General features: G+C 39.5%; 1 protein-coding gene across 3 annotated transcripts in view; it reads left to right on the top strand.

The window, feature by feature from the left end:
• grik2 (glutamate receptor, ionotropic, kainate 2) overlaps positions 1–25,818 on the top strand; it is a 221,194-nt gene that overhangs the window by 80,508 nt on the left and 114,868 nt on the right. For all 3 annotated transcript variants that reach the window (XM_062399698.1, XM_062399699.1, XM_062399700.1), the window contains exons 4-6: positions 4,800–4,981; positions 11,271–11,324; positions 21,913–22,086. In XM_062399698.1, coding sequence (XP_062255682.1) covers positions 4,800–4,981; positions 11,271–11,324; positions 21,913–22,086 — 410 coding nt within the window. The remainder of the gene's footprint in view (positions 1–4,799; positions 4,982–11,270; positions 11,325–21,912; positions 22,087–25,818) is intronic.

Raw genomic sequence — 25,818 nt, 5'->3', positions numbered from 1 at the left:
AGATGACACATGAAGCCGTTATCTCTCTCTGAGGAGGACATGTAGGAACCGACAGTGCTGAGTTAGCTATTTGCAAAAAGAGCAGATGTATTTGTATTTTATTTTATCACCTGTATTTAATGCATTCATCTCCAGGTGAACAGTGCATACTATTACATGACATTACATTTTGATTTAGTTGACGCTTTTATCCAAAGTGACTTATAATAAGTGCATTCAACCATGATGGTACAAACCCAGAACAACACGAATCAAGAAAGTACAATTTTCCTAACATCCACCTAACATAGTACAAGGTCACTGAGAAGGAGCTCCTGTTGCTTTTAGTTGACTGGTGCGAGTCATAATACATTAAAGAATGAACTATATTACACTTATAAACATGTTCATAATAGTGTCAATGCCATGATGAACTTCACTTTGATTATTATATCTGATCATGTAATGTCAAATGTGGATTTGAGGCAAGTATTTCAGTTTCCATAAATCTTGCACTGAAAAATTACAATTCCATAGTAAATCGAACTATTCTAAAATTAGTTGAAAGAAAGGTATGGATGATATGTGCTTGAATTCCATTTATCAGATATGCTGTATTAAATGCTTGAACATGGAATGAACCTTCTCACCGCTCCAGATGCATGTGTTCAGTTGCTGGTTGAATTAATTAATGTGTGAGAATGGATGTATGAAGAGGAGAATGGCGTCCACTGAGACGGCCTAGTTTTTTTTGCGCTCCACCCATATTAATACACGTTTGATTTGTTACTACTTAATATATTTGCTCTCATTTCCAGACTAATTACTTTGAACTCATTTTGTGGCAGAAGAACAACTTTTATATATCTCCTGCATCGCATGCGGCAGATAGTGATTGAGCAGCCCAGTAAAAGGAACTTTTCTTCCCTTGTCACCAGCGATACACTCAAGAGGGAGCTGGAAGCTTGAGGGGCTGCTCCCACGCAGGGATATTTATCACAGGCGGGCTGTGAACTGTTTTACGCTCAGGAGACTCCCAGACAGCAGCGTAATAAACGCTTAGAGGGAATAAAATATTCATGCAGAGTTAAATATGGATCCTGGAACAGTCGCTGCACATTAAGCACCGTCAATACTGATCAGCACTGACACTCGTGCAGAATAGAAGGAGAGATGTTTCAAGAGTGAGAAGAAGAGGTGGAGAGGTGCTCGGACAGGTGAGGAGCGAGTGCAGCACTCGGATGTGCTGCTTTCATCGATGTTGACTAACTAACCGTAAAACAGAGATTGCTGCTCCGGCATCGGAGGCAGATTTTCTCCTCAGACAGCTCATGCATCATCAACCATTCATGGGAGTTTGGACTCATGTCAGACAGACCTGCTCTCTGTTTACAAGCAAATGATGTCAGGTAAAATTCAGCTCGTCTCTCTAGGTCCCAAAAAAAAGGTCCTCTTCCCGTGGCATGTCAAGAATTTGTCAGAAATGGTGGCCACACCAGTGGGACTGACTAACTGGATCAGCATGGGTCCATCTGTCCAAGTGTCCATCCATCTGTTATGTTCTGAAAATAAGATGCCACCAACTGGAAAGACTTGGGAAGAGTTTTTGAAGAAAATATTCCAGTTTTTCTTCAAAACTCTTAAAATAACATGAACTGGCATTAAAGTTGATATCATTGAAGTTGTACAGCTTAAGTTCAAGTCCTTAGATAAGTTACTAGTGTAAAATATACAAACTAAATAGTTTTTTCATTATTGATTCTCATACGTTTTCGAGATTGATGTCCTCAAACCTCTGGCTCTTTGTCCAGAAAGACTCTTCTTACAAGGCCTCTCTGCTACCATTGTGGACAGGAAGTTAATTTGTGCTGTTGTCTTTGTGGAAATGTTGGAGCTTTAAATGAAATGAGGAAACCTCAACATTTACAATAATTAAATTGATCTAGGTAGAAAGCTAAATAAATCTTATAACGACAACAGAATTATCTCTGTGACAAGAAGGTAACGTCCTTGCACAAATGAATACTGAAATGGATTTAAAGATGATCTATCAAAATGAGACGTGTCATGCTGGAAGAGTGATTTCATAGCAAATAGTCTTTTTACTTACTTAAAAATGACACTGTGTTTTTGTTGAAGCGCCACAGTCGTTGGAACTCTCACCCTTTGGACTTGCAATGTGTGGATACCTTTTAAAAGGTTCCAACAATCCATTTCTTTGACTTGCTTTTTTTTTATTGGTTTTGATTTTTTTCTGTTTCACTGTGACGCATGTTTGTCCATCTGCCACACGCATCAATTACTATTTTTTCGACGTGCACATGAACATTTATAGACAAAGTTGGCCCAGCTTGAGCTCTGGGACACAACGTGAAGCCTCTGGAGGCTGGTTTGTTTATAACGGAGAGAGAAAACTGTCTCTGTGTCCAGCTGACATGTTCCGAGGCACAGCTGAGGGGTTACTTTGTCATCCAATGGAAAACGTATCACTGCCAGTGTCTCACAGGTCAACACTCTGCGGATATCATCATCAATGTGCAACGGAGTGTTTGATTTAATGAACACCAGCGCCTCGATGCCGACACTCCAGCAGACTGCAGGCTGGTTTCCCACAGTGCTGTGCACTCATCTGGAAGCAGGAAGTAAGCAAATAATGCCACGGGCCAAACAGCTGGGGACGGTGGACTGTGGGCAGAGACACAGGAGACTGCTGCGCTGGTTTAGACTGATGTATGTGTTTGTAGATGTAAGGACTCAGACTTGGCTAGTGTTTAAAATAGCATCTGGTCCAGCCAGTGGGAATTCACTCGAGATAAACACTGGTTTGATATATACTCGTGATCGGTTTTCAAATTAATCATGAGCAGAATCACGACAATAAAGTTCAATTATTACTATCTTGTGAATTGTTTTAAGAAGCTCTACTCATAGTGTAAATTAAAAAAAACTTTTATTAAGTAGTTATTTAAAGTAGTTCGAAAATTAAGTTGGAGGGGGCAAACAACGGCTGTGGCTGCGGCTGAGTGGGTCGAGAAGGTCAGTGATCCTAGTCTCTCCCATCTGCATTGCTAAGTGTCCTTGGACAGGATACTGAACCTCAAGATATGCCCATAGATAGGCTGTAGTGAGTGAGTGAGTGAATGGAAATAAAGTGTACTGTAAAGCCCTTTGATCTGGCAGTTATGTCATTGAGGTCATAACTTAAGTAGTACTCTAAGGTTATTAGTTCAAAACCTCCGCTGATTTCTATTCAAACACATTTGCCCCCAAATATTCATGTTTAAACATCATACAAATCGCAAACCTAGATTAGAAGTTTCCAGCAAAAAAAAATCGGCCCACGTCAACATCAGGTGCACATGTTTCATTAAATGCACACAACCATTTATATCTTTGGGGGTTTGTCTTGGTGCAGTTTAACAATAAGCTATTTTTAAATGAACGGATTTAGTGTAATAGCACATTTGATTAAGCTCATTCGTTTATTTTAATATTGTTCTGTTAACCGGCAGGACCCCGTCTAGTTTTTGTTCTGGGTGACTGAGAAGGTGATCATAACTTTTCACTTAATCTGGCTGTAAATAGGCTGGTGGGGGTTGTGTGGCACTGAGGGCCATGGGAAAGAAGCATAGTGCCTTATGAAATGCAAATGATTCTTATGGAATGATGACAGCTCTTTTCTGATCCATCACCACAAATGGACAACGCAATACATTATGGTCATTGGAAGAAGAAATCAGCATTGGTCTTTTATGTTGCACGCCTTCTCCAACCAAACACACGCCCTGCCGTCCTCCCATTAGCATTTCCACCACTGCTTCTGACATCAGTCTGGGTTCTGTCAAGTAAACAAATGTTGAGCTGAGGCATTTGAACAACAGACTGATGCTGTTGTCTAAAGAGGACAGTCAGATGTGCAGACAGTTCATTTAACAATCTACAGAAAACATGCATTCATCAAGCAAACTAAATTATGTTGAAAAATAACCTTCATTTCAACAGGAAAAAGCCTGCATCAGGAAAAAAAATGCACAGGCTCACAAAATCCATTCTACATAAATGTCTGGCCCCGCTGGCATCTGACATTTGCATATTCTTCAGCTGGAACACAAACATGATTGATCTGCTACTGAGGGGAGAAATACTTGGATATCACAGCAGAAGCTTATCTGTCAAAATTAAGATGTTTGTGCTGCAGCTGAAGTCCCTGTCAATTTCCCACAACAAGGTTGACTTCCCACGTCTCCTACACACAGCAGTGAGCAGCACATAGAGGAAGAGAGGGATCGATAGTGAGCACAGAATCAATATCATGTATGATGAATGATGAATGTCAGGTAATGTACAGTATTGATATATGTCTCCGTTCCATTGTATTATTGAGAACATTACTATGGTAGGATCAAGGTCCGCTGACACTGAGCAGTGCGTTCCAGATTGTTTTTAGGTGCAATGTGGGTGAGAAAGACAAAGGGAAAGAGGACTTGGAAAGACACGCAGACAAATGTTGTGTTTAGGATACAGAATAGTTGGAGCGGACAGGTGAGAGTTTTTTTAGAAAAGTGAATTGTTAAAAATTAAGTGAAAACCAATATACATCACTGCAGCCCTCGTATACCCAATCTACTTTAAATCTCCAACTTTGTATCAGGAGTGGTCAACACACACAGTACATCCTGACATTTTCTTAGTTGAAATGTATTGCCCTCATGGGAGCAGGACTGTATTGATTGCAGCTGGGCTCATTTTTCAAATAGCAATGACTCGAGGCAAAAAAAAGTATCAAATTACAGTGTTTTCCTTTATGTGTTTCTCTACAGGTCTTATTCGGTTGCAAGAACTTATAAAGGCGCCTTCCCGGTACAACATCCGGTTAAAGATTCGACAGCTGCCTGCAGACACTAAGGACGCCAAGCCGCTCTTAAAGGAGATGAAGAGGGGGAAGGAGTTCCACATCATCTTTGACTGCGGCCATGAGATGGCTGCTGGGATCCTGAAGCAGGTGTGTTTGTGTGTCTGTGTTTGCACATGTTTGGAGGTGTAGCGGTACACCCTGTGGTTTCTTACAGCAAAACCATTGTAACGGTCTGAATAGATAGGCTTGTGCATGCAGGGGTTTGGAAACCTTGCTGGCATCATATGACATGAAGTTATATGAGTTTCACTGTCTGCGTGTGATTTGATGTCACTTTACTCATTAGACTGCAGCTTAGGCCACATATTTCTGTCCTAATCCAACCCTTGGTTGATGGAGTTAATGTAAACTGAAGCACTGTCACGTGGCCTAGGGGGTAGAGTGGTCGTTCTCCAACAAGAAGGTTGCTGGTTCAAACCCTACTCTTCCCCATCTGCATGCCGAACTGTCCTTTGCAAGATACTGAACCCCTAAATGGCCCCTCATAAATGTTGAGTGTACTAATTGTAAGATGCTTTGGATAAAGGAGTCAGCCAAATGACATGTAATGTTACCATAGTCACAGTTTGCCTACTTATCCTAATAACACACTTGTACATGATCATTGAAAATGCATTGTTTTGTGCTGGATCTGTTTGGCCGACATAACTGAACAAAACCCGAGATCAAACATTTTAATTTGTTGTGTGAGCCCATCCTACTGGGCTTGGATCCAACCTCTAGTATGAGCCAAATCCTGATTCTTGATACGTTCCTCTCTGGCGTTCATACAATTGGGCAACAGTTGACTTAGAATTTGTATTTACATATTAACTCTGTGTTATAAGTTATAAAATTGAGGACTGTATGTTTCACAACATTCTTAATTGTTATAAGCATACATGATCTGTAAGAAGGGTTCTGAAAGGTTAATTCTGTCTTTCTTTCCGAGCTCCAAAGACAATTACCTCTGTCTCCTTTCTTCTTAGTTGCAGAAGTGATTTGATTCCATGCACTAACACAATGAAAGGGACCATATTGTTTTGTATACTGTGATCAAGGAGGCATAAAGAGGCTAAATAAGAGAGGTACCAAGATGAACCCTTGTGTAGTCTCACAGGTTATTACAATCTGCTTGGATTGACAATAGAGACAAAGTATTTTCTGTCATGGAAATATAACTAGAACCAATTTTAATGCCAGAGTCCCACCCAGTTTCATAATCCTTGCCAAAAAAACAGGTCATGCTTTCAAAAGCATCAATAAAGTCTAACAACAGCCGAAGACTTGAATTGAGTCATTACATTACATTATTATTACATGTCATTTAGCAGACGCTTTTGTCCAAAGCGACTTACATTTTTAGTACACTCAACATTTATGAGGGGCCATTTTGGGGGGTTCAGTGTCTTTGCCAAAGACACTTAGGCATGCAGATGGGAAAGAGTGGGATTCGAACCAGCAACCCTCTTGTTGCAGAACACCCACTCTATCCCCTAGGCCATGCTCTCCCCACTGTTGTTTAAGATAATGTCATTAGGCACCTTTATTTAGTCAGCCTCAGTGCTTTATTGGGGCTGGAATCCTGACTGACAGTTATTGTTGAGATAATTTAGCATTACAAAAAATATCATAACGTACCTACCTTAGATTGATAACTCATCTTATGATTAATTTGGTATAAACCACATGTTATTCAGTTTAGCAGCTGACTCATAGACTGCTCTTGCTGAGGAGAGGCTTACTAACTTCAGTTTCCAAAGCCTTTGGAGGATCGCCGGATTTGAGAGTTTTTAACTATGATGCTTGAGTTCTTGCATCAGGCTTCTCTGAACTGGTTTAAAGAAGCTCAACCATGGTCAATAATGAGATTAAAATTCATGCTTAACAGTTACTTTTGGAAGTCTGCAGTAATTTGTTGAATCTAGCTGTTTAAGAAGGATGCAAACTCAGTGTGTTATTATTCTTAATAGGTTTATAAGTAAATCTGGTGCTTACATTAACAGTCAGTACTGGTAGAATTAGAGACATTCTGGAGATCATCAACATGTCTTGAAGATGGGACACTGTCCGATTGTATGGCTTCTGTAAAAAATGTCCTCATTAATGTACTTTTTTTTCACCATTTCAGATCTAAAGACATCCTCTTTAACAGATAAACTAATTTACAGAAATGATCTGGAATAACAACATTCAACACCTATTAACAAGTATCTAGTTTGTCTTCTATTATGATTCAGCTCTTCCACATGTTGAATCTGATCGAACATTACTAAAGTACAGAAGTAAATGGCATTGTTGTCTAACAAATTCATTTAAGATAATTGAAAGCATCCCAGTAAAATCATCAATTGTCAAGTATTTTTCAACATTACAATATTAAGAATAACTGTAGAGGTTGAATTCCATTTTCATATTTTCCTGCTATGAAACATATCTCTAATAAAACCACAAACAACACACCCTTCTTTGTTCTGTTGTGCACAATAAAGCTTAGTGGAGTTGATTAACTAAGCATCACATTTGAGTGTTCATGTAGAATTAAGTAAAACATAAACTGGTAAAACAACAGGACAGCCTTTGCCATCTTAAGTTGCACATGACTGGACATTTCTGTTTCTCACATTTCTAACATAATTTCGGTCTATCAAATACTGTTACAGGGCAGCTAGTAATATTTCTAAAGTCTTGTTAGCATGCTAATCTTTTCAGTGAACAAAAAATCTGCTCTCACACTGTCAACCACTGCTAAATATAACTGGCCTTATTAGGGCCTAGTCCTACACCCAGCACAAAGTGGCAGAAAGTACAATGTAAGTGTCTGGGCTCGTTTCATACCAACATCATTTTCTTTTTTCCGATTAAACATTTCACTATTTATTTGAGGACACATTTTTAAGAATGCGTGTTTAAATTGGCTGATGCACAACACGTGTATTAACTCTATTAACTCTCTTTTTCTCAATCCTGAACGTGAAGCAGTGATGACAAATTATTAATTATATGATCACTCTTGGCCCTACACATGATATTTAAATAAATCATTTTTTCACTGCAGAGAAGTGTTCTCTCACTGTTGGCAAATCTGCGTGTGAGCACACCTTCTCTTTGAAATGAATTGAACAGAAAAAGTCAATTTGAAATGATCTATAAAACCTGCTCTGTGGATTTTAGTGCTTTGATTGATAAAATACAACCAATGGTTGTCGATAATTTGCTTTATAATCATAGCGAGGAGCAACAGTATTGCAGGGAGAGAATATCATGCTCATGCGCTGGACCGGTGATCAAAACAGAGAAGCTTGGATCACAACACACAATTATGTCTAAATTACAGCTCTATCATCTCATTATCTCAGGGTAGCAAACATGTCTATGTGGCATCACAACCTAATTATCCAATTTCCTTGTATAAGAAATGTAGCTGTCACAATGTGCTCCTTTCAGTTACGCCCTGTCCTCTAAAGGACATCTCTACCTCTACATGATGGAATCCTTTTGGACGGACCATGGATCACAGAAGCCTTTTATCCTGTGATAAAAGACACATTTACTGGTATTAAGATCACAGCATAACTTTGTTTGGCATTTTAAGATAATAACACCATTAATTGCAGAGTTAGCGTCCATCACTGGAGACCAAAGACGTTATAGCTTCCAATCCAGGCATGTTCCTCGTGGTAGAACAAGCATTCAATGATTATTATCTTCCTTCAGGAATGAACCAGAGATATACTTTAGATTTTAGGAAGTGGCATTTTAAATTGGATTAAAAAAAATGACCTTTTCTTTGTTTCTCAATTCTATTCAATGGTTTTTATAATGCGGCTGAACAATGTCATTTTTGTAATGAGTAACTCAATTAGCAAGCCTTCATGTCTCTGCTGCTTAAAGGATTTATCAAATATTAAAGTGAGACTTTCACTCTTGCAGCATCTTTAATCAACGACTAAATGGTAGATTCTATGGAAGGTCAAGGACTCAATTTATTAATAATATCAGAGAGAAACTCTGCTAATGGAAGATAATGAAAGACTTAACTGTCCTGCCCAGATATTCTCATTACGTGATTCACCAGTAATCTAAAAAGGTCCTCTACTCTTCAACAGCTGTTAGCCAAACCGTTTTCCCAAATAAAGCAAAATCAACATGACAACAAGACAGTCAAGTGAGAAGACTGATATCAATGTTAACAATGTTTACAGAGATTGACCCAACATATGCTGCACAAAGACTAGCACGGGGAAACAAAATTAAATATTTGGAAAAGACATGCTATTTATACACACGTTCCACACTCTGAACAAAAGTTCAGATTCAAATAAAAATCAATAACATAAACAGTGAGGCTGAAAAGTTGGTGGGAAATACTCACATGAGGGATAAACAATGAATGTTGTACATGCTCAACACTGGAAGGAGTTGCTTGAATGCCAACTTTTCCAAAATAAATATAGAGCAGAAATGATCCTCCAACAGTGGCATGGTATTGTTTATAGGTATTATAAGGGCAGTTTGGAGTTTGCCGTTAATAAAACATACTTCACAGTCTAGCAAACTATAGCAGTTGAACATTTGATACAACTCTAGACACACCTTTGGAGTTTTCTGACTCACTATACTTTCATTTAGAGTCAATCACTCCCTCTTTTGTATATTTTCCATTTCTTGTAGCTATTTGATTATGTGTGGTCCTGAGTGATTGGAGTCACTTGTTCAGTTGTTTTGAAAATAATAACCCCTAACCCTAACCCTTTTTGGACTGTACTTCCTCAGGCCCTTAACATGATAAGTGTTAGGGGAATAAGATGAACAGTTGAAAGACATTTCAAATTCTAAAAGCTGAATGATGTGTACTTCTTTAAAGACTTGTTTTCCTTTAACATCACAAAATTGGAAATATACATTATCTCCTCAAGGGTTCCAGCTGTCATCAGTCATCACAAGGTCTAGGCAATGGCACCATGTGAGTCACCACTGAGTGGGCTGGTCTTCAGATGGAAGGCTGTCGACTAACTGAAGGTTTCCACACCTGATGCCAGCCAATATCATCCATGCCAGTGTAATGATCCTCTGCACAGTCCTAATCCGTGATTCCTATATTGGTTTAGTGAGTCTCAACACGACAGGACTCTTGGCACCACTATATAGCTACGTACAGCTGAAATGGGCTGGCAGATAGCCAGCACGCACACAAAGTCTAAATGATGATAGAATAATACAGAGCAAGGTGATTCCATGTTAGAATCTCATTTCAGGGATGTTCATTTAGAGATAGATTACCTCGGTAATGGTGTGAATGATTCCTATCAGCGAATTTACTAGACTTCAGAAGAAGAGTGGCAATTTCAGACACATGAGTAAAGTCGGACTCATTCTGAACATGAACAAGACGGATCTCAGATATTCATGTCCCAATGTATTCATCTAATCAACCTAAAATAGATTGTTGCTCTGTGTCCAGACTCTTTCGGATGTGCATATGGCTCAGGGGGCTCTGTTAAACTTTGAAACTATTTACAGACTGTTAAACTTGCAAACCAAATGCATTGTCCGTCCATTCTTTCGCCCTAAATCTGGATCTGTGTTTGGGAAAAGGAGAAATAGCCTAGTTCTCAGACCCCCATCCATCTGTTTTAGCTATTTATGAGGGATGCAAAGGTATTCCAAGGTCAGATGCTGTTTAAACCCCCCAGTCCCCCAACCCATTGTGGTCCCATTGAGCTCGTTCTATTGGTCTACTCAAAGCTTGTGACTATATTGGGAAGTTGGAACATAGATTAGTTGGTTCTCTAAGAATCTCCTGTTCATCATTGAAAGTCTGTTCAATAAGATGTTTGGATTTCCACTGCCACCTGTTTACGTTGTTTTTTTTTGGCACCTTCTCTTGGGTTCATTGGTAGAACCAGTGAACCATGATACAAACTGGAAGCTTCACATTTGTCTTTACATTGTCATATTTTTGCTTTGCTGTCAAAGCACTCCTAAAACTCAAATCCACGTTGGAAGAATGCGCGCAATTGACCTCTTGTGACCCAGTGTGACTTCCATACTGTATGTTGTTGAAAAAATTACCCAGTGGCCCCATTTCTACAAATCATACAATATCCTTTGTACTTTTCCTCATATATTAAACTGTACAGTGTAATAGAGACTGAGATGAACCTCTTGCTATACTCAGCTTTTTTTGTAATGCTGGTGTGTTTGTTCCTTGCCTCTGAGCCTGGCTGCATTAGTGAAAGCAGAATATTACTCTTCACATAACTCAGCCATACAGACTAACAGAAAAATGAATATGCTAAATATGACAAAATATTGTGTCTGCGTCCCTATTCATTTATAAATGTCTCCATATCTTAATCTCTCTCTGCCTCTTTTATTTCCCTTTCCTTCTTAGGCTCTTGCCATGGGGATGATGACAGAGTACTATCACTATATCTTCACCACACTGGTGAGTAGAAAAAGGAGCCTGTGCTGCAAACTCACTTTGTCATCAGGTCTAACACAGACTTCCATATCCCCATATCTCGCAAGATTTGTTGCATTCCCCCAAATGAGATAACGCTGCTGTTCAATCTTCATTTTCTGAGTTGTTTCTTTTATATTTATTTCTTTGGATCATTCCTTATTTTCGACTTAATATGTTCACCAGAGCCAAAAAACTGAATGCATTATGCTTAATGACATTATGACAGCTTTTCTTTGGCTTCCTAAGGTTTTAGTTGTAGATATAACAGTATGGAAGAAACATAATCAGTATTTATTCTATGATAAGACATGTCACATTTTGTTTACCTATGTTCGAGACAGTATTATTTATTTGGCTGTATAAGTGACTTGCTTGTTATCTCATGATAAATTCCCCTTTCCTGTCCACATATTAAAGTGAAGTTTAAAATGTACATCCAAAGATTTTATATGAATACATATATATATCAAACTCATATTGAAGCACCATCCCACTCATTCTCAGAGGCTTCTCGCATGGGATCAAAAACGCTCTCTGTTCTGCCTCCCCCGTCCTTTACATTTTAAATGTCAACTTCCTTTTGAAAATGTAAATCTTCAGGTTTTCATCTATGTGCATTTCATTACATGGTTCAAAAGGGGATCATTAGGGCCCGAGCACCGAAATCGGTGGGAGGCCCTATTGAAATTGAAATGATTATTAGGGCCCGAGCACCGAAATCGGTGGGAGGCCCTATTGAAATTGAAATGATTATTATTATTATTATTATTATTTTTCTTAGCTTAAATGAATTGGCTTTTTGAGGGCTTTAATGTGCTCAAAAAGTTGTAGGAGTTTGCAGTAAATTCGAAGGCGGCGTAAAATTACGTATTCTGGAGTATTTTGAAAAGGGCGTGGCAAAATGGCTCAAGAGCGCCACCTACGGAAAAGCCCCTCATTTAGCATTCACCGATCCTCAAAAAAAACAAAGATTATTGTGTATCATGACTAGATGCACAAAAAAGTCCATCAGTGCATTATGAATAACGCAACAGGAAGCCCGCCAGTTTGACTTTAGTGGCCATTTTGGTCATATTCCATATTTTTTCTTTGATGTACTTGTCGTACAGCTTTCATCAGATCAACTTCAAATTTAGACGATCGTCATCACAACAAATTGGAGATCTAAAGTTATTGAAGGATTACGTTTTAGCAAAACCGTCTGACCGTGGTGTGGCGTTAAAGTTTGATGAAACGCCATCAAAACACAAGCTTCCATATTTCAGACATATTTTGTCCAATTGAGTCCAAACTAGACACATTCGACAAGAGTCGCCACCAGAAGACATGGGTGCAGAAATTGTGACTTACAATCACAGCGCCCCCTGGTGGTAACGCGAAATGTCTTATTTTGGTACGTGTTATGTTTTTATGTACTACTCAGACAGCTTTCATCAGATCAACTTAAAAATTAGATGAGACTCTACAAAACAAGATGAAGATCTAAAGTTATCAGAATTTAAACTTTTCATCATACCGTGTGACCGTGGTGAGGTCTCAAAGTTCGACTAAACGCCAATATAAGCGAGCTTCTGTAACTTAGACATATTTTGTCCAATCGACTCCAAACTACACATATAAGACAAGAGTCGCGACCGGAAGACATCTACCTAGAAATCATGACTTAAAAGGAAAGCGCCCCCTGGTGGCATCAGGAAATGTCTTGTTTTGGTCATCTTACTCTTTGATGTATTTCCCTCCAGCCACTTTACTAAACCATGTCAAACTGTGTCAAATTGGTCTCAAGATATTGATAATGTAGGCATAACATTATTGTGACTTTTCATCATGCAGATTGTTAATGGCGTGGCATCAAAGTTCATCAGCTCACCATGACCTATGAAACCCATTTTAACAGAGTTACCCTGAACGCAGCATGAGACCGCTTTCGGTTTGTTACGTCTCACACTTGGATGTATTTCTCCTCATTCACTTTGCTAAACCATGTCAAACTGTGTCACATGGGTCTCAATATATTGATAATGTAGGCATAACATTGCTGTGAGTTTTCATCATGCGGATTATTCATAGCTTTGCAGCAGACTTCTTCAACTCGCCATGACAAACGAAGCTGCATTTAACACAGCTGCAAGTGAACGCCTCATGAGTTACGTCGTCACAAGCTGCGGAGCTGTGTATCACGAAGAACCGGAGAACGGTTGGCGAGTCTGGATGAGAGGACGGCGGCGGAGTAACTGTGGACGTTGTTCGCTCAGCAGGTTAGAGTGTGGGACTCAAAGGTTTTTGTCCCCTCTCCCGTTGTGTCTTTTCCTGTGTGAACTCTGCCGCTCTCAACAGCAGCACTGGCTATGAGCTAGCTCCTGCTAGCTCCGACGAAGCATCTCTCAACTGCTACGTAAGTTAAACGGACACTTCTGACTGACTGTGATGATAAGCAAAAGAGACACTGTGGATGTGTGATGTGTTGTACTGCATTTGTTTGATCTGTTTACTAATACTAGCTCTAATAAATACTGTATAAATTATATTTTGCTCCTGAATTGAACTGTGTTAAAGGGGTTCACATGGAAAATATATGTTCAATTATGTAAAGGGTGATTTTTGTTACTATTATACTAATGGAGATTTAGCACTTGCTACACATTGTAAGAGCAGCTGTTCAAAGGAGCACTACGTCTTTTAAGGCTCTTTATTCAGAGTCACGGTGTTGATGTCCTGTCACGTGTTACAGTGAAAAATAACCGTGTCTCCCACCTTCAGTATTTAAATCGTTAATCTCAGACAGACTTCACTGAATTCTTTTGTTAAATATGAGTAAGTCATAGCCTTGTACCTTTACTACAACAGACAGTGTCATACAGAGTTGTGGGCTTATATGCACTACCTATTTCCTAATCTGAAATGATTATGCTCTGATTAACTTTGAACTAATATTTTATTTTTACCATTTAAAAGTCTGTTAATTACTTAACCTGGCCCATGTATGACTTTACATATCTGTGTATTGGTTTCATGTTCCTCTAGAAGGTCCAACTTGACACACAACTTGAATCCAACCAGACTGAACACTGACTCCAGGTACAGACCTGATTTCATTACTTAAAAACAATCAAAGTATTGCACATAATACATAATGTATTAAATTATAATGCAATACTTTTAATGTGAAATAGCTCCATTAAAAACATTCATTGTCATGGTAGTGCACGTTTTAATCCAAAAGCATATTCAAATACACAGTTGAATATCCACAGAAAATAAGATTACACACTTTGTTCATATGTAACTCTTCCTCTACAATAATGACGATCACTTTCATGTTTCCTATCATTTTATTAGGGACAGACGAGCCTGAAGGACACAGCTGTGATGACCATGTTCTGTCTCTTATGGCAAAGCAGAAATATAAAACACTGGGTTCTTATCTAAAGTGTATCAAATCAGATCTCCACCATGTTGCTGCTGAGGACATCAGGTGCTGCAGTTCTTCATCTATGAAGAGAAAAAACGCACTGTTAAAGAATGTTTTGTGTTGTGTATAAAGCACAACAGATTTCAGATAGAACTGTTGTACTGTGGTCTTGGTTTATATCCTCATGGTGAAATGTACATATTTTAAGTCCCTTCTGATAAAAGTGCTGAAAGAAATACAACATTGTACAAATACATAAAATGTCTTTCTACCTCATCAGTACTATTCAAGGTGATAATCTCCCACAGACCTATTGATAACAGTCCAAATCAAGTCTTTCCACTTCTCTCAGTGTGAAAACATAATTCTATAATTAATTTGAGAACTGTTTACAACACTGATGTGTGGAGATTAAAATCATACCTAAACTGTCTAATTCACTGTAAAACTCCATGACATTCGCAGGCCATCTGTAGTTAAGGGAGCAACGCATGGAGTGATGTGTAGATTACTAGTTTGATGATGCATGAGGAGAGGCGGTGGTCGAGTGGCAGAAACTTGGACTATGGGCAGAGAAGGTCTCTGGTTCGTCTTTGGTTCGACTCCATGGAGAGACAACAAAAGTCGAACCTGGATTGATCTGTCCAAAAATCCAAGAGTCTCCCTACCCTCTCTAGTGCCCATGAGCAAGGCACCTCACTCCCCCAACATCTGCTCCCCCGAGCGCCGTACATGGTCGCTCACTGCTCTGTGTGTCCTGCACCAGATGGGTAAAAAGCAGCGATTAAATTTCCCTACCTGCATGAGTGTGCCTTTGCATGTCTGTGCATGTGTTTGGGATGAATAAATGGATTTTAATCTTAATCTTTTAATCTTAATCAGTTGTCTTCCAGTTGACCAGCATGAAGCTGCAGATCTCCACCATGTTGCTGCTGGGGACATCAGGAGCTGCATTAATGAGGAGCAGAAGCGTACTGTTATGAATGTTTTGTGTTGTTTATGAAGCACTACTTATTTCAGCTAGAACCGATGTACTAGGGTCTGGGTTTGTATCCTAATGGTTAAATGCACATACTTTAAATCGCTTTTGATAAAACGTGACAAAGAAATACAACATTGTACACATAGATAAAATGTCTTTCTACCTCATCTGTAATATTCAAGGTGATGATCTCCCACAGAGCTGTTGATAACAGTCCACATCAAGTCTCTCCACTTCCCTCAGTGTGAAAACATAATTATATAATTAATTGGAGAAGTGTTTACAACACTGATGTGTGGACATTATAATGTTATCACTACTGTCTAATTCACTCTACAACTCCATGACAGACTAAATAAACAATGTGAAAATAGTAATGGCGGATATACCATCCTGTATCAGAATATTGGTGAAACAGTTACTATCACATGAAACGTACACGTGTAGCGTATTGATAGTAACTCATTAAAAAAAATAATGTCACAACCAAAACAAGACTGTCGAGTTATCTTGCTTCAATCTGTTCATTAGACGTGATAAATAAACGGTAACTTTTATAACAATTACATATTACAAAAAACTTGAGGCATGTAAGCATATGATGATAGATAAAGCAATAGGTTATGTTGGATAGTTTCAAGGTTACTTACCTCTAGTTCAGCACCAGCGGCTGGCCAGAAGAAGTGGAGCGATCTTCCTTGCCGCACAGGGCAAACGCAGGCAATGTGGAGACGAGCGCTTGGTCATCGAACGTTCTCTCTTCCCCGACCGCAACAGACTTGAAATTGCCTGTGCTCGGGCCCGTTAGTGCTACAACGTAGCCCTAGTTATTATTATTATTATTATTATTTTTCTTAGCTTAAATGAATTGGCTTTTTGAGGGCTTTAATGTGCTCAAAAAGTTGTAGGAGTTTGCAGTAAATTCGAAGGCGGCGTAAAATTACGTATTCTGGAGTATTTTGAAAAGGGCGTGGCAAAATGGCTCAAGAGCGCCACCTACGGAAAAGCCCCTCATTTAGCATTCACCGATCCTCAAAAAAAACAAAGATTATTGTGTATCATGACTAGATGCACAAAAAAGTCCATCAGTGCATTATGAATAATGCAACAGGAAGCCCGCCAGTTTGACTTTAGTGGCCATTTTGGTCATATTCCATATTTTTTCTTTGATGTACTTGTCGTACAGCTTTCATCAGATCAACTTCAAATTTAGACGATCGTCATCACAACAAATTGGAGATCTAAAGTTATTGAAGGATTACGTTTTAGCAAAACCGTCTGACCGTGGTGTGGCGTTAAAGTTTGATGAAACGCCATCAAAACACAAGCTTCCATATTTCAGACATATTTTGTCCAATTGAGTCCAAACTAGACACATTCGACAAGAGTCGCCACCAGAAGACATGGGTGCAGAAATTGTGACTTACAATCACAGCGCCCCCTGGTGGTAACGCGAAATGTCTTATTTTGGTACGTGTTATGTTTTTATGTACTACTCAGACAGCTTTCATCAGATCAACTTAAAAATTAGATGAGACTCTACAAAACAAGATGAAGATCTAAAGTTATCAGAATTTAAACTTTTCATCATACCGTGTGACCGTGGTGAGGTCTCAAAGTTCGACTAAACGCCAATATAAGCGAGCTTCTGTAACTTAGACATATTTTGTCCAATCGACTCCAAACTACACATATAAGACAAGAGTCGCGACCGGAAGACATCTACCTAGAAATCATGACTTAAAAGGAAAGCGCCCCCTGGTGGCATCAGGAAATGTCTTGTTTTGGTCATCTTACTCTTTGATGTATTTCCCTCCAGCCACTTTACTAAACCATGTCAAACTGTGTCAAATTGGTCTCAAGATATTGATAATGTAGGCATAACATTATTGTGACTTTTCATCATGCAGATTGTTAATGGCGTGGCATCAAAGTTCATCAGCTCATCATGACCTATGAAACCCATTTTAACAGAGTTACCCTGAACGCAGCATGAGACCGCTTTCGGTTTGTTACGTCTCACACTTGGATGTATTTCTCCTCATTCACTTTGCTAAACCATGTCAAACTGTGTCACATGGGTCTCAATATATTGATAATGTAGGCATAACATTGCTGTGAGTTTTCATCATGCGGATTATTCATAGCTTTGCAGCAGACTTCTTCAACTCGCCATGACAAACGAAGCTGCATTTAACACAGCTGCAAGTGAACGCCTCATGAGTTACGTCGTCACAAGCTGCGGAGCTGTGTATCACGAAGAACCGGAGAACGGTTGGCGAGTCTGGATGAGAGGACGGCGGCGGAGTCACTGTGGACGTTGTTCGCTCAGCAGGTTAGAGTGTGGGACTCAAAGCTTTTTTCCCCCGTCCGTCGTGTCTTTTCCTGTGTGAACTCTGCCGCTCTCAACAGCAGCACTGGCTATGAGCTAGCTCCTGCTACCTCCAACGAAGCATCTCTCAACTGCTACGTAAGTTAAACGGACACTTCTGACTGACTGTGATGATAAGCAAAAGAGACACTGTGGATGTGTGATGTGTTGTACTGCATTTGTTTGATCTGTTTACTAATACTAGCTCTAATAAATACTGTATAAATTATATTTTGCTCCTGAATTGAACTGTGTTAAAGGGGTTCACATGGAAAATATATGTTCAATTATGTAAAGGGTGATTTTTGTTACTATTATACTAATGGAGATTTAGCACTTGCTACACATTGTAAGAGCAGCTGTTCAAAGGAGCACTACGTCTTTTAAGGCTCTTTATTCAGAGTCACGGTGTTGATGTCCTGTCACGTGTTACAGTGAAAAATAACCGTGTCTCCCACCTTCAGTATTTAAATCGTTAATCTCAGACAGACTTCACTGAATTCTTTTGTTAAATATGAGTAAGTCATAGCCTTGTAACTTTACTAGAACAGACAGTGTCATACAGAGTTGTGGGTTTATATGCACTACCTATTTCCTAATCTGAAATGATTATGCTCTGATTAACTTTGAACTAATATTTTATTTTTACCATTTAAAAGTCTGTTAATTACTTAACCTGGCCCATGTATGACTTTACATATCTGTGTATTGGTTTCATGTTCCTCTAGAAGGTCCAACTTGACACACAACTTGAATCCAACCAGACTGAACACTGACTCCAGGTACAGACCTGATTTCATTACTTAAAAACAATCAAAGTATTGCACATAATACATAATGTATTAAATTATAATGCAATACTTTTAATGTGAAATAGCTCCATTAAAAACATTCATTGTCATGGTAGTGCACGTTTTAATCCAAAAGCATATTCAAATACACAGTTGAATATCCACAGAAAATAAGATTACACACTTTGTTCATATGTAACTCTTCCTCTACAATAATGACGATCACTTTCATGTTTCCTATCATTTTATTAGGGACAGACGAGCCTGAAGGACACAGCTGTGATGACCATGTTCTGTCTCTTATGGCAAAGCAGAAATATAAAACACTGGGTTCTTATCTAAAGTGTATCAAATCAGATCTCCACCATGTTGCTGCTGAGGACATCAGGTGCTGCAGTTCTTCATCTATGAAGAGAAAAAACGCACTGTTAAAGAATGTTTTGTGTTGTGTATAAAGCACAACAGATTTCAGATAGAACTGTTGTACTGTGGTCTTGGTTTATATCCTCATGGTGAAATGTACATATTTTAAGTCCCTTCTGATAAAAGTGCTGAAAGAAATACAACATTGTACAAATACATAAAATGTCTTTCTACCTCATCAGTACTATTCAAGGTGATAATCTCCCACAGACCTATTGATAACAGTCCAAATCAAGTCTTTCCACTTCTCTCAGTGTGAAAACATAATTCTATAATTAATTTGAGAACTGTTTACAACACTGATGTGTGGAGATTAAAATCATACCTAAACTGTCTAATTCACTGTAAAACTCCATGACATTCGCAGGCCATCTGTAGTTAAGGGAGCAACGCATGGAGTGATGTGTAGATTACTAGTTTGATGATGCATGAGGAGAGGCGGTGGTCGAGTGGCAGAAACTTGGACTATGGGCAGAGAAGGTCTCTGGTTCGTCTTTGGTTCGACTCCATGGAGAGACAACAAAAGTCGAACCTGGATTGATCTGTCCAAAAATCCAAGAGTCTCCCTACCCTCTCTAGTGCCCATGAGCAAGGCACCTCACTCCCCCAACATCTGCTCCCCCGAGCGCCGTACATGGTCGCTCACTGCTCTGTGTGTCCTGCACCAGATGGGTAAAAAGCAGCGATTAAATTTCCCTACCTGCATGAGTGTGCCTTTGCATGTCTGTGCATGTGTTTGGGATGAATAAATGGATTTTAATCTTAATCTTTTAATCTTAATCAGTTGTCTTCCAGTTGACCAGCATGAAGCTGCAGATCTCCACCATGTTGCTGCTGGGGACATCAGGAGCTGCATTAATGAGGAGCAGAAGCGTACTGTTATGAATGTTTTGTGTTGTTTATGAAGCACTACTTATTTCAGCTAGAACCGATGTACTAGGGTCTGGGTTTGTATCCTAATGGTTAAATGCACATACTTTAAATCGCTTTTGATAAAACGTGACAAAGAAATACAACATTGTACACATAGATAAAATGTCTTTCTACCTCATCTGTAATATTCAAGGTGATGATCTCCCACAGAGCTGTTGATAACAGTCCACATCAAGTCTCTCCACTTCCCTCAGTGTGAAAACATAATTATATAATTAATTGGAGAAGTGTTTACAACACTGATGTGTGGACATTATAATGTTATCACTACTGTCTAATTCACTCTACAACTCCATGACAGACTAAATAAACAATGTGAAAATAGTAATGGCGGATATACCATCCTGTATCAGAATATTGGTGAAACAGTTACTATCACATGAAACGTACACGTGTAGCGTATTGATAGTAACTCATTAAAAAAAATAATGTCACAACCAAAACAAGACTGTCGAGTTATCTTGCTTCAATCTGTTCATTAGACGTGATAAATAAACGGTAACTTTTATAACAATTACATATTACAAAAAACTTGAGGCATGTAAGCATATGATGATAGATAAAGCAATAGGTTATGTTGGATAGTTTCAAGGTTACTTACCTCTAGTTCAGCACCAGCGGCTGGCCAGAAGAAGTGGAGCGATCTTCCTTGCCGCACAGGGCAAACGCAGGCAATGTGGAGACGAGCGCTTGGTCATCGAACGTTCTCTCTTCCCCGACCGCAACAGACTTGAAATTGCCTGTGCTCGGGCCCGTTAGTGCTACAACGTAGCCCTAGTTTTTTTTATTTTTGAAACAAGACATCTAAATGTTCCTCTCATTCAACCTGGAACAGTTTGAACGAGATAATTAAGAGAAGATGAGCAGTAAAACACAACCAGGAATAAGGCCGGGGAGGCAGGAACAGACCGAGGGGTGTCTTGTCATTCCCCACGGTTGTTTGGCACACAGAGTCCAGTGCTGACAGCCTAATTCTCCCAGCAGAGTGAACATCCCAGCCATACTGAGGCCACATATGTCAGCCCTTTTGCTGCCAGATTTCTCTTTACTGTTCACTTAGCCTACCTTGTGTTACTGTTTTTTTTTTTTCCTTTTCTGATGCAGTATGGCAGGTTTGATCAGTAACCCAGTTTCTGATGGTGATCATCACACTGTCAACTTTTTATTTATTTGAAAAATCACAAATACATTGACGCTGTAATCTCAGTAAAATTAACCTCAGTTGAACCTTGTTGGATGTTGATTTTCTTTCTTAAATCACCCAGGTTCATTCACTTCCACTGCCAGGCACCATGTCTACTAACACCTTCCACTCTGCAGTTGTATAGACAGTAGGGCTCAGTTCAGGATGTAAGCCAATAGCACAGAGGCTGGAGTTGGCAGGGAGCTGCTAGACTTGCTCTCTCCAAAGGTCTGAAAAGGCTTCAAAGCAGACTCTTGTCATTGAATATGATGTATGACTTGTAGGGTTATTTCAATCAACCAATCAACTTATATTTGTATAGCCCACATTTTTAGATCACAGTTTGTCTCATAGGTCTTTTTGAATCTTTCTCTTTCTGTGTTTGTTTGACTGACTTAGGAACATTACCGTAGTTAAGTCATTGTGAAGGACATGTCTGTGTGCTCTGTCTTGAATGTGTGGTCCTCTTCTCTAGGATCTGTTTGCGCTGGATGTGGAGCCTTACCGATTCAGTGGTGTGAACATGACGGGCTTCAGGATCCTCAACACTGAGAATAGCCAAGTGGCCTCCATCATCGAGAAGTGGTCCATGGAGCGACTGCAGGCCCCCCCGAAACCTGACTCTGGTCTACTGGACGGCTTCATGACCGTGAGTCTCATTGACATATGAATGAAGGGTTTAATCCCTTTTATGGGCTCGATGTTTATCTCCTCAGCAAACTCACACTGACCCATTACATGTTCATCAAGGAAAGTTCATGTAGTTCATGTTCTTTACGGTTACTTAAAGCAAATCCGTGTGTACTCAAGTGTGTCTTGTATGTCCGTATTTCATGGTTGCTCAGAAACACACAAACATTTTTTTATCCCTTTTGCTTATCCGAAAAAACAGACAGAAAAGGTTTGATGTTGATGCTGTGCAGAGTATCTGTTACCAGTTATAAAACACAAGACGGTGGAATATGCAGTAGTGGTGTGAGCTGGCGACCATTTCCGCTACAGCAGCAGCGTTTGGTTTGTATGAGGTGTAAACATGCAGAGGAAGGAAAATATATGGGGAGCATTAAAATGCAGGGGCTTGTTGTTCTATGCTCTCTGTGTATATTTAGGGTTTGTCAAAAAACAATGTTTTTTCTTTTCTGTGAAATGCAGAGATGCTTCGAAATTGTGGTTCTCTCCTTAGGGCTTGGTTTAGGTTTGAAACTTGCACAACACATCCATTATTTTCCAAAATTGACCAAAAAATTCAATATGGAAGGGATCGTCCTCCACTGTTTCCCTGCTGTTTTTTTTTGCAGATGTGAAGTCGCTTAAGATATCAAGTATTGTTCCTGACGTGATAGACTTGTTCAGGTGAATATGCAGTGACTTCTCTTACTGTAACTTTCCAGTCATCTGTGGGAGTCAAATAGAAAACCTCGGTGCCCCGAGCTGTGAGCCCCTGGGTGTGATAAGAAGAGTCTCTTTGGCTGTGATCTGAAACGTCTGTGATCAGAGCACACTGCCTGTAATAACTGTTCCTCCACGCAGCTTTCATACCAATCTCTTATCTGGGAACCCTGCCAAAAAAAGATCAACCCACCAGAGACAGGGAATAAGAAGGAGAATAAGAGGAGGGGGGAGAAATGAGATGAGGGGGATGAATGAAAAGGAGAAGAAGAAAGACAGAGTGGGTGAAGGGAAGGCAGAAGTAAAATCTGCACTTGTGTTTTAATCCCGGAAATGTTGAGGTGTTAAATGTTGCAGCCGCTTAGTCTGACTTCAGTTGTATAGCCCCGGCGCCGGCTGTGGCCAAATGTTGGCTGCTGATTGAAAACAGTGGCTTACCGCTGAGGAATAACAGAATCCTTTTTCTTTCCTATTTCTTTTTCTAAAGCGGCGAGATATTGTCGAGTCATGTTCCTGGATTGATATCGGAGAGTGGGTGTTACTCCGTCTAAGCCCCTTTTGTTGGGTTTGCGGCCGGAATCAATTTCGTTTCCCACTTGAGACCGAAGTGGTCCGTGTGTAATGACCGGACCTTTTCAAAACACAAAAAGCTCAGGGAGCGCCTTTATAGCGACTCGAGCCGCGACGCGGAGTCCCGGAGTTGATGTCTCAAGTCTGCACGAAGCGGAAGCGAAACGAAAATAGTCTTTGTGTTCGCATTCGTCTCCCCGACTCCACGCTGTGCTGGAGAGACTCATCAGGCGAGGCGGTTTATTTTTGGATCAGTGACAGGAAAAAGATTTATGTGCGAGGAGTGTGCTGTGACCCTGCTCATCAGGGAATTAATGGCATATGAGTTTGAAGGTGGGGACTGATTAATTAGACAAATGGCAATCAGTCAGCAGCTAATGCATATTGACATGGTGAAAGGTTCCATAAACCTTTGATTAACGGCTTCATTTGTGTGCTGTATTTACGGTTGTGTGTGCTTAAGTGGTGAACTGCTGATGTGCTGTAGCTTATGGCCCGGCAGATCATGACAGATTGCTCCGAGTGAGCAGTCCAGCGACTCCCCCCCCCCCGCACTGCTTCGGCTCTCAGCACCTTGGCTAAATGCTTCACTCTCAATAGTTAAATCTGCAGTGATAACAGTTTGCACATTGGAAACACAAAATGTCAATCAGACATTTATATCGGTCAGTGACATTAATGTTATAATCTTAGAAAATACAATGACTCAAATTCTGTATTTGTCAGGACATGATGCAGATATCTGCCCTCTGAAAAGGAGAGTTCTTAAAAGAAGCTTTAAAGAAATACATCTTTTTGTTTTAATTGCCTTCAGTTGTTTTCATTTTTCTCTGAAATATGCCTGTTCATTAGAGACTGATTACATTCATGTCCATACCCAAAGGACATTTTAGTCCAGTCATTGAACATCTTCCCTTAACGATTTTTACACTCTGAATTACTTTCCTTTGAACCTGGTGCGATCATCCCCCCAAACAGCATGTCTCAATAATAATCATAAGTTTAGAGCTGAAGTATCTGTAGAGTTTACGATGACAGGAAAAGCTAAGTTGAAAGATTTCACTTCCAGGCATAGCGTAATCTTGCAAATTGCACTGTTTTCTGCGATAAGTACCCAGTGCACTCAAACATTGACGCCAGCAGTAAATAAGAGTAAAAACATCGAGTTTATTGGAAGCGCTGTGATCACTTGATTTGTTCACTGGGCGTTTTTCCCTCAGTTGTTGACCATTTACAAACCAACCTGACACTGCTGACTCTGATAGAGTTGTGTTACTGTGTTTCCTTGATTATATAACACTGCTTTGCTGTTGCATAAATTGCTCCACAGTGGCTTTGTTGTTAATTACGATTAGTGAGCCAGCACAGTATTTACTACAGGCTGGGTCTGAAAGCACTAATTTACTAATCCCTATATCAGTGGTTCTGGCAGGTCCGCTGTTCAGAGACTGAAAAGAGATCCATCATCAACATTGACAGAGGATGCAGCAATAAATTGTATTCTAGTAAAGGTCCCAATCAAAGCATGAAACTGTATTTTTTATTCCCTGCAAAAATCCAATTCATCATCCTTTGTCTTTTCACTGGAATGTGGCTGCACCTATAAATTGTCACGTCTCTGCATCATTAACAGGTGATGTCACTTACACAAACATGATGCAGTTTATTTTTAGTCAACTCTCAAAAAAAGAATAAAACAGGAAATAGTCAACAACACAGTTTCTGAAATGATTCATTATATTCTCCCTGCCCTCCTGTGTGTGCATGTGTTTGGGTAGAAAACAACACACAAATTGCTTGGGTGAATTTTCACAAAATTCTTTGGGAATATAATTTCCATGTGATTTAACTTTAGGAGCTGTTCAGAAAAAGATCAAATCTCAAGATCAACAAGGACCTGGACTAAAAGAGACATTGAAAAAAAATATTTGTCCACGAATGATGCACACACTGGGACCTCTGCCTATATTTATGAGAAAATGACATCATGTATTTGAAAATGCATTATTCAACTGTCACTATGACATTGCATTATTATATTATATATCAAAACATCCACAAGGACATAAGCATCGAGGCTTGTGTAAACCATAAATGAGGAAAAGTATCAAAACGACTTAGTGAGGGAGAATCAATGGTATATTCAAACGAAATAGGTTTTAGTGCTAAATGAGAAGTTTTATCATTGTCCTTGGAAATAATTAGATGATAGAATCAATTGTTACTTGTAGTCCAATTAGTTTTTATTTTTCTACATGCCACAAAGCTGAAGATTGTATGCTGTCTGATATTTTTAATCAGCAGCCTTTTCCATCGAGGTGCAGCGCATCGATTCTTTATATCACTAATTTATTTTACCACTTCATTCCCTCCCTTGCTTATCTGCCTGACTATTTATTTGTTCCCATCCTGCACACCACCC

This window comes from Platichthys flesus, chromosome 11 (assembly GCF_949316205.1).
Source record: "Platichthys flesus chromosome 11, fPlaFle2.1, whole genome shotgun sequence".
Classification (NCBI taxonomy): domain Eukaryota; kingdom Metazoa; phylum Chordata; class Actinopteri; order Pleuronectiformes; family Pleuronectidae; genus Platichthys; species Platichthys flesus.
Note: the sequence above shows the minus strand (reverse complement) of the source record. Positions and strands in the feature narration are given on the sequence as shown.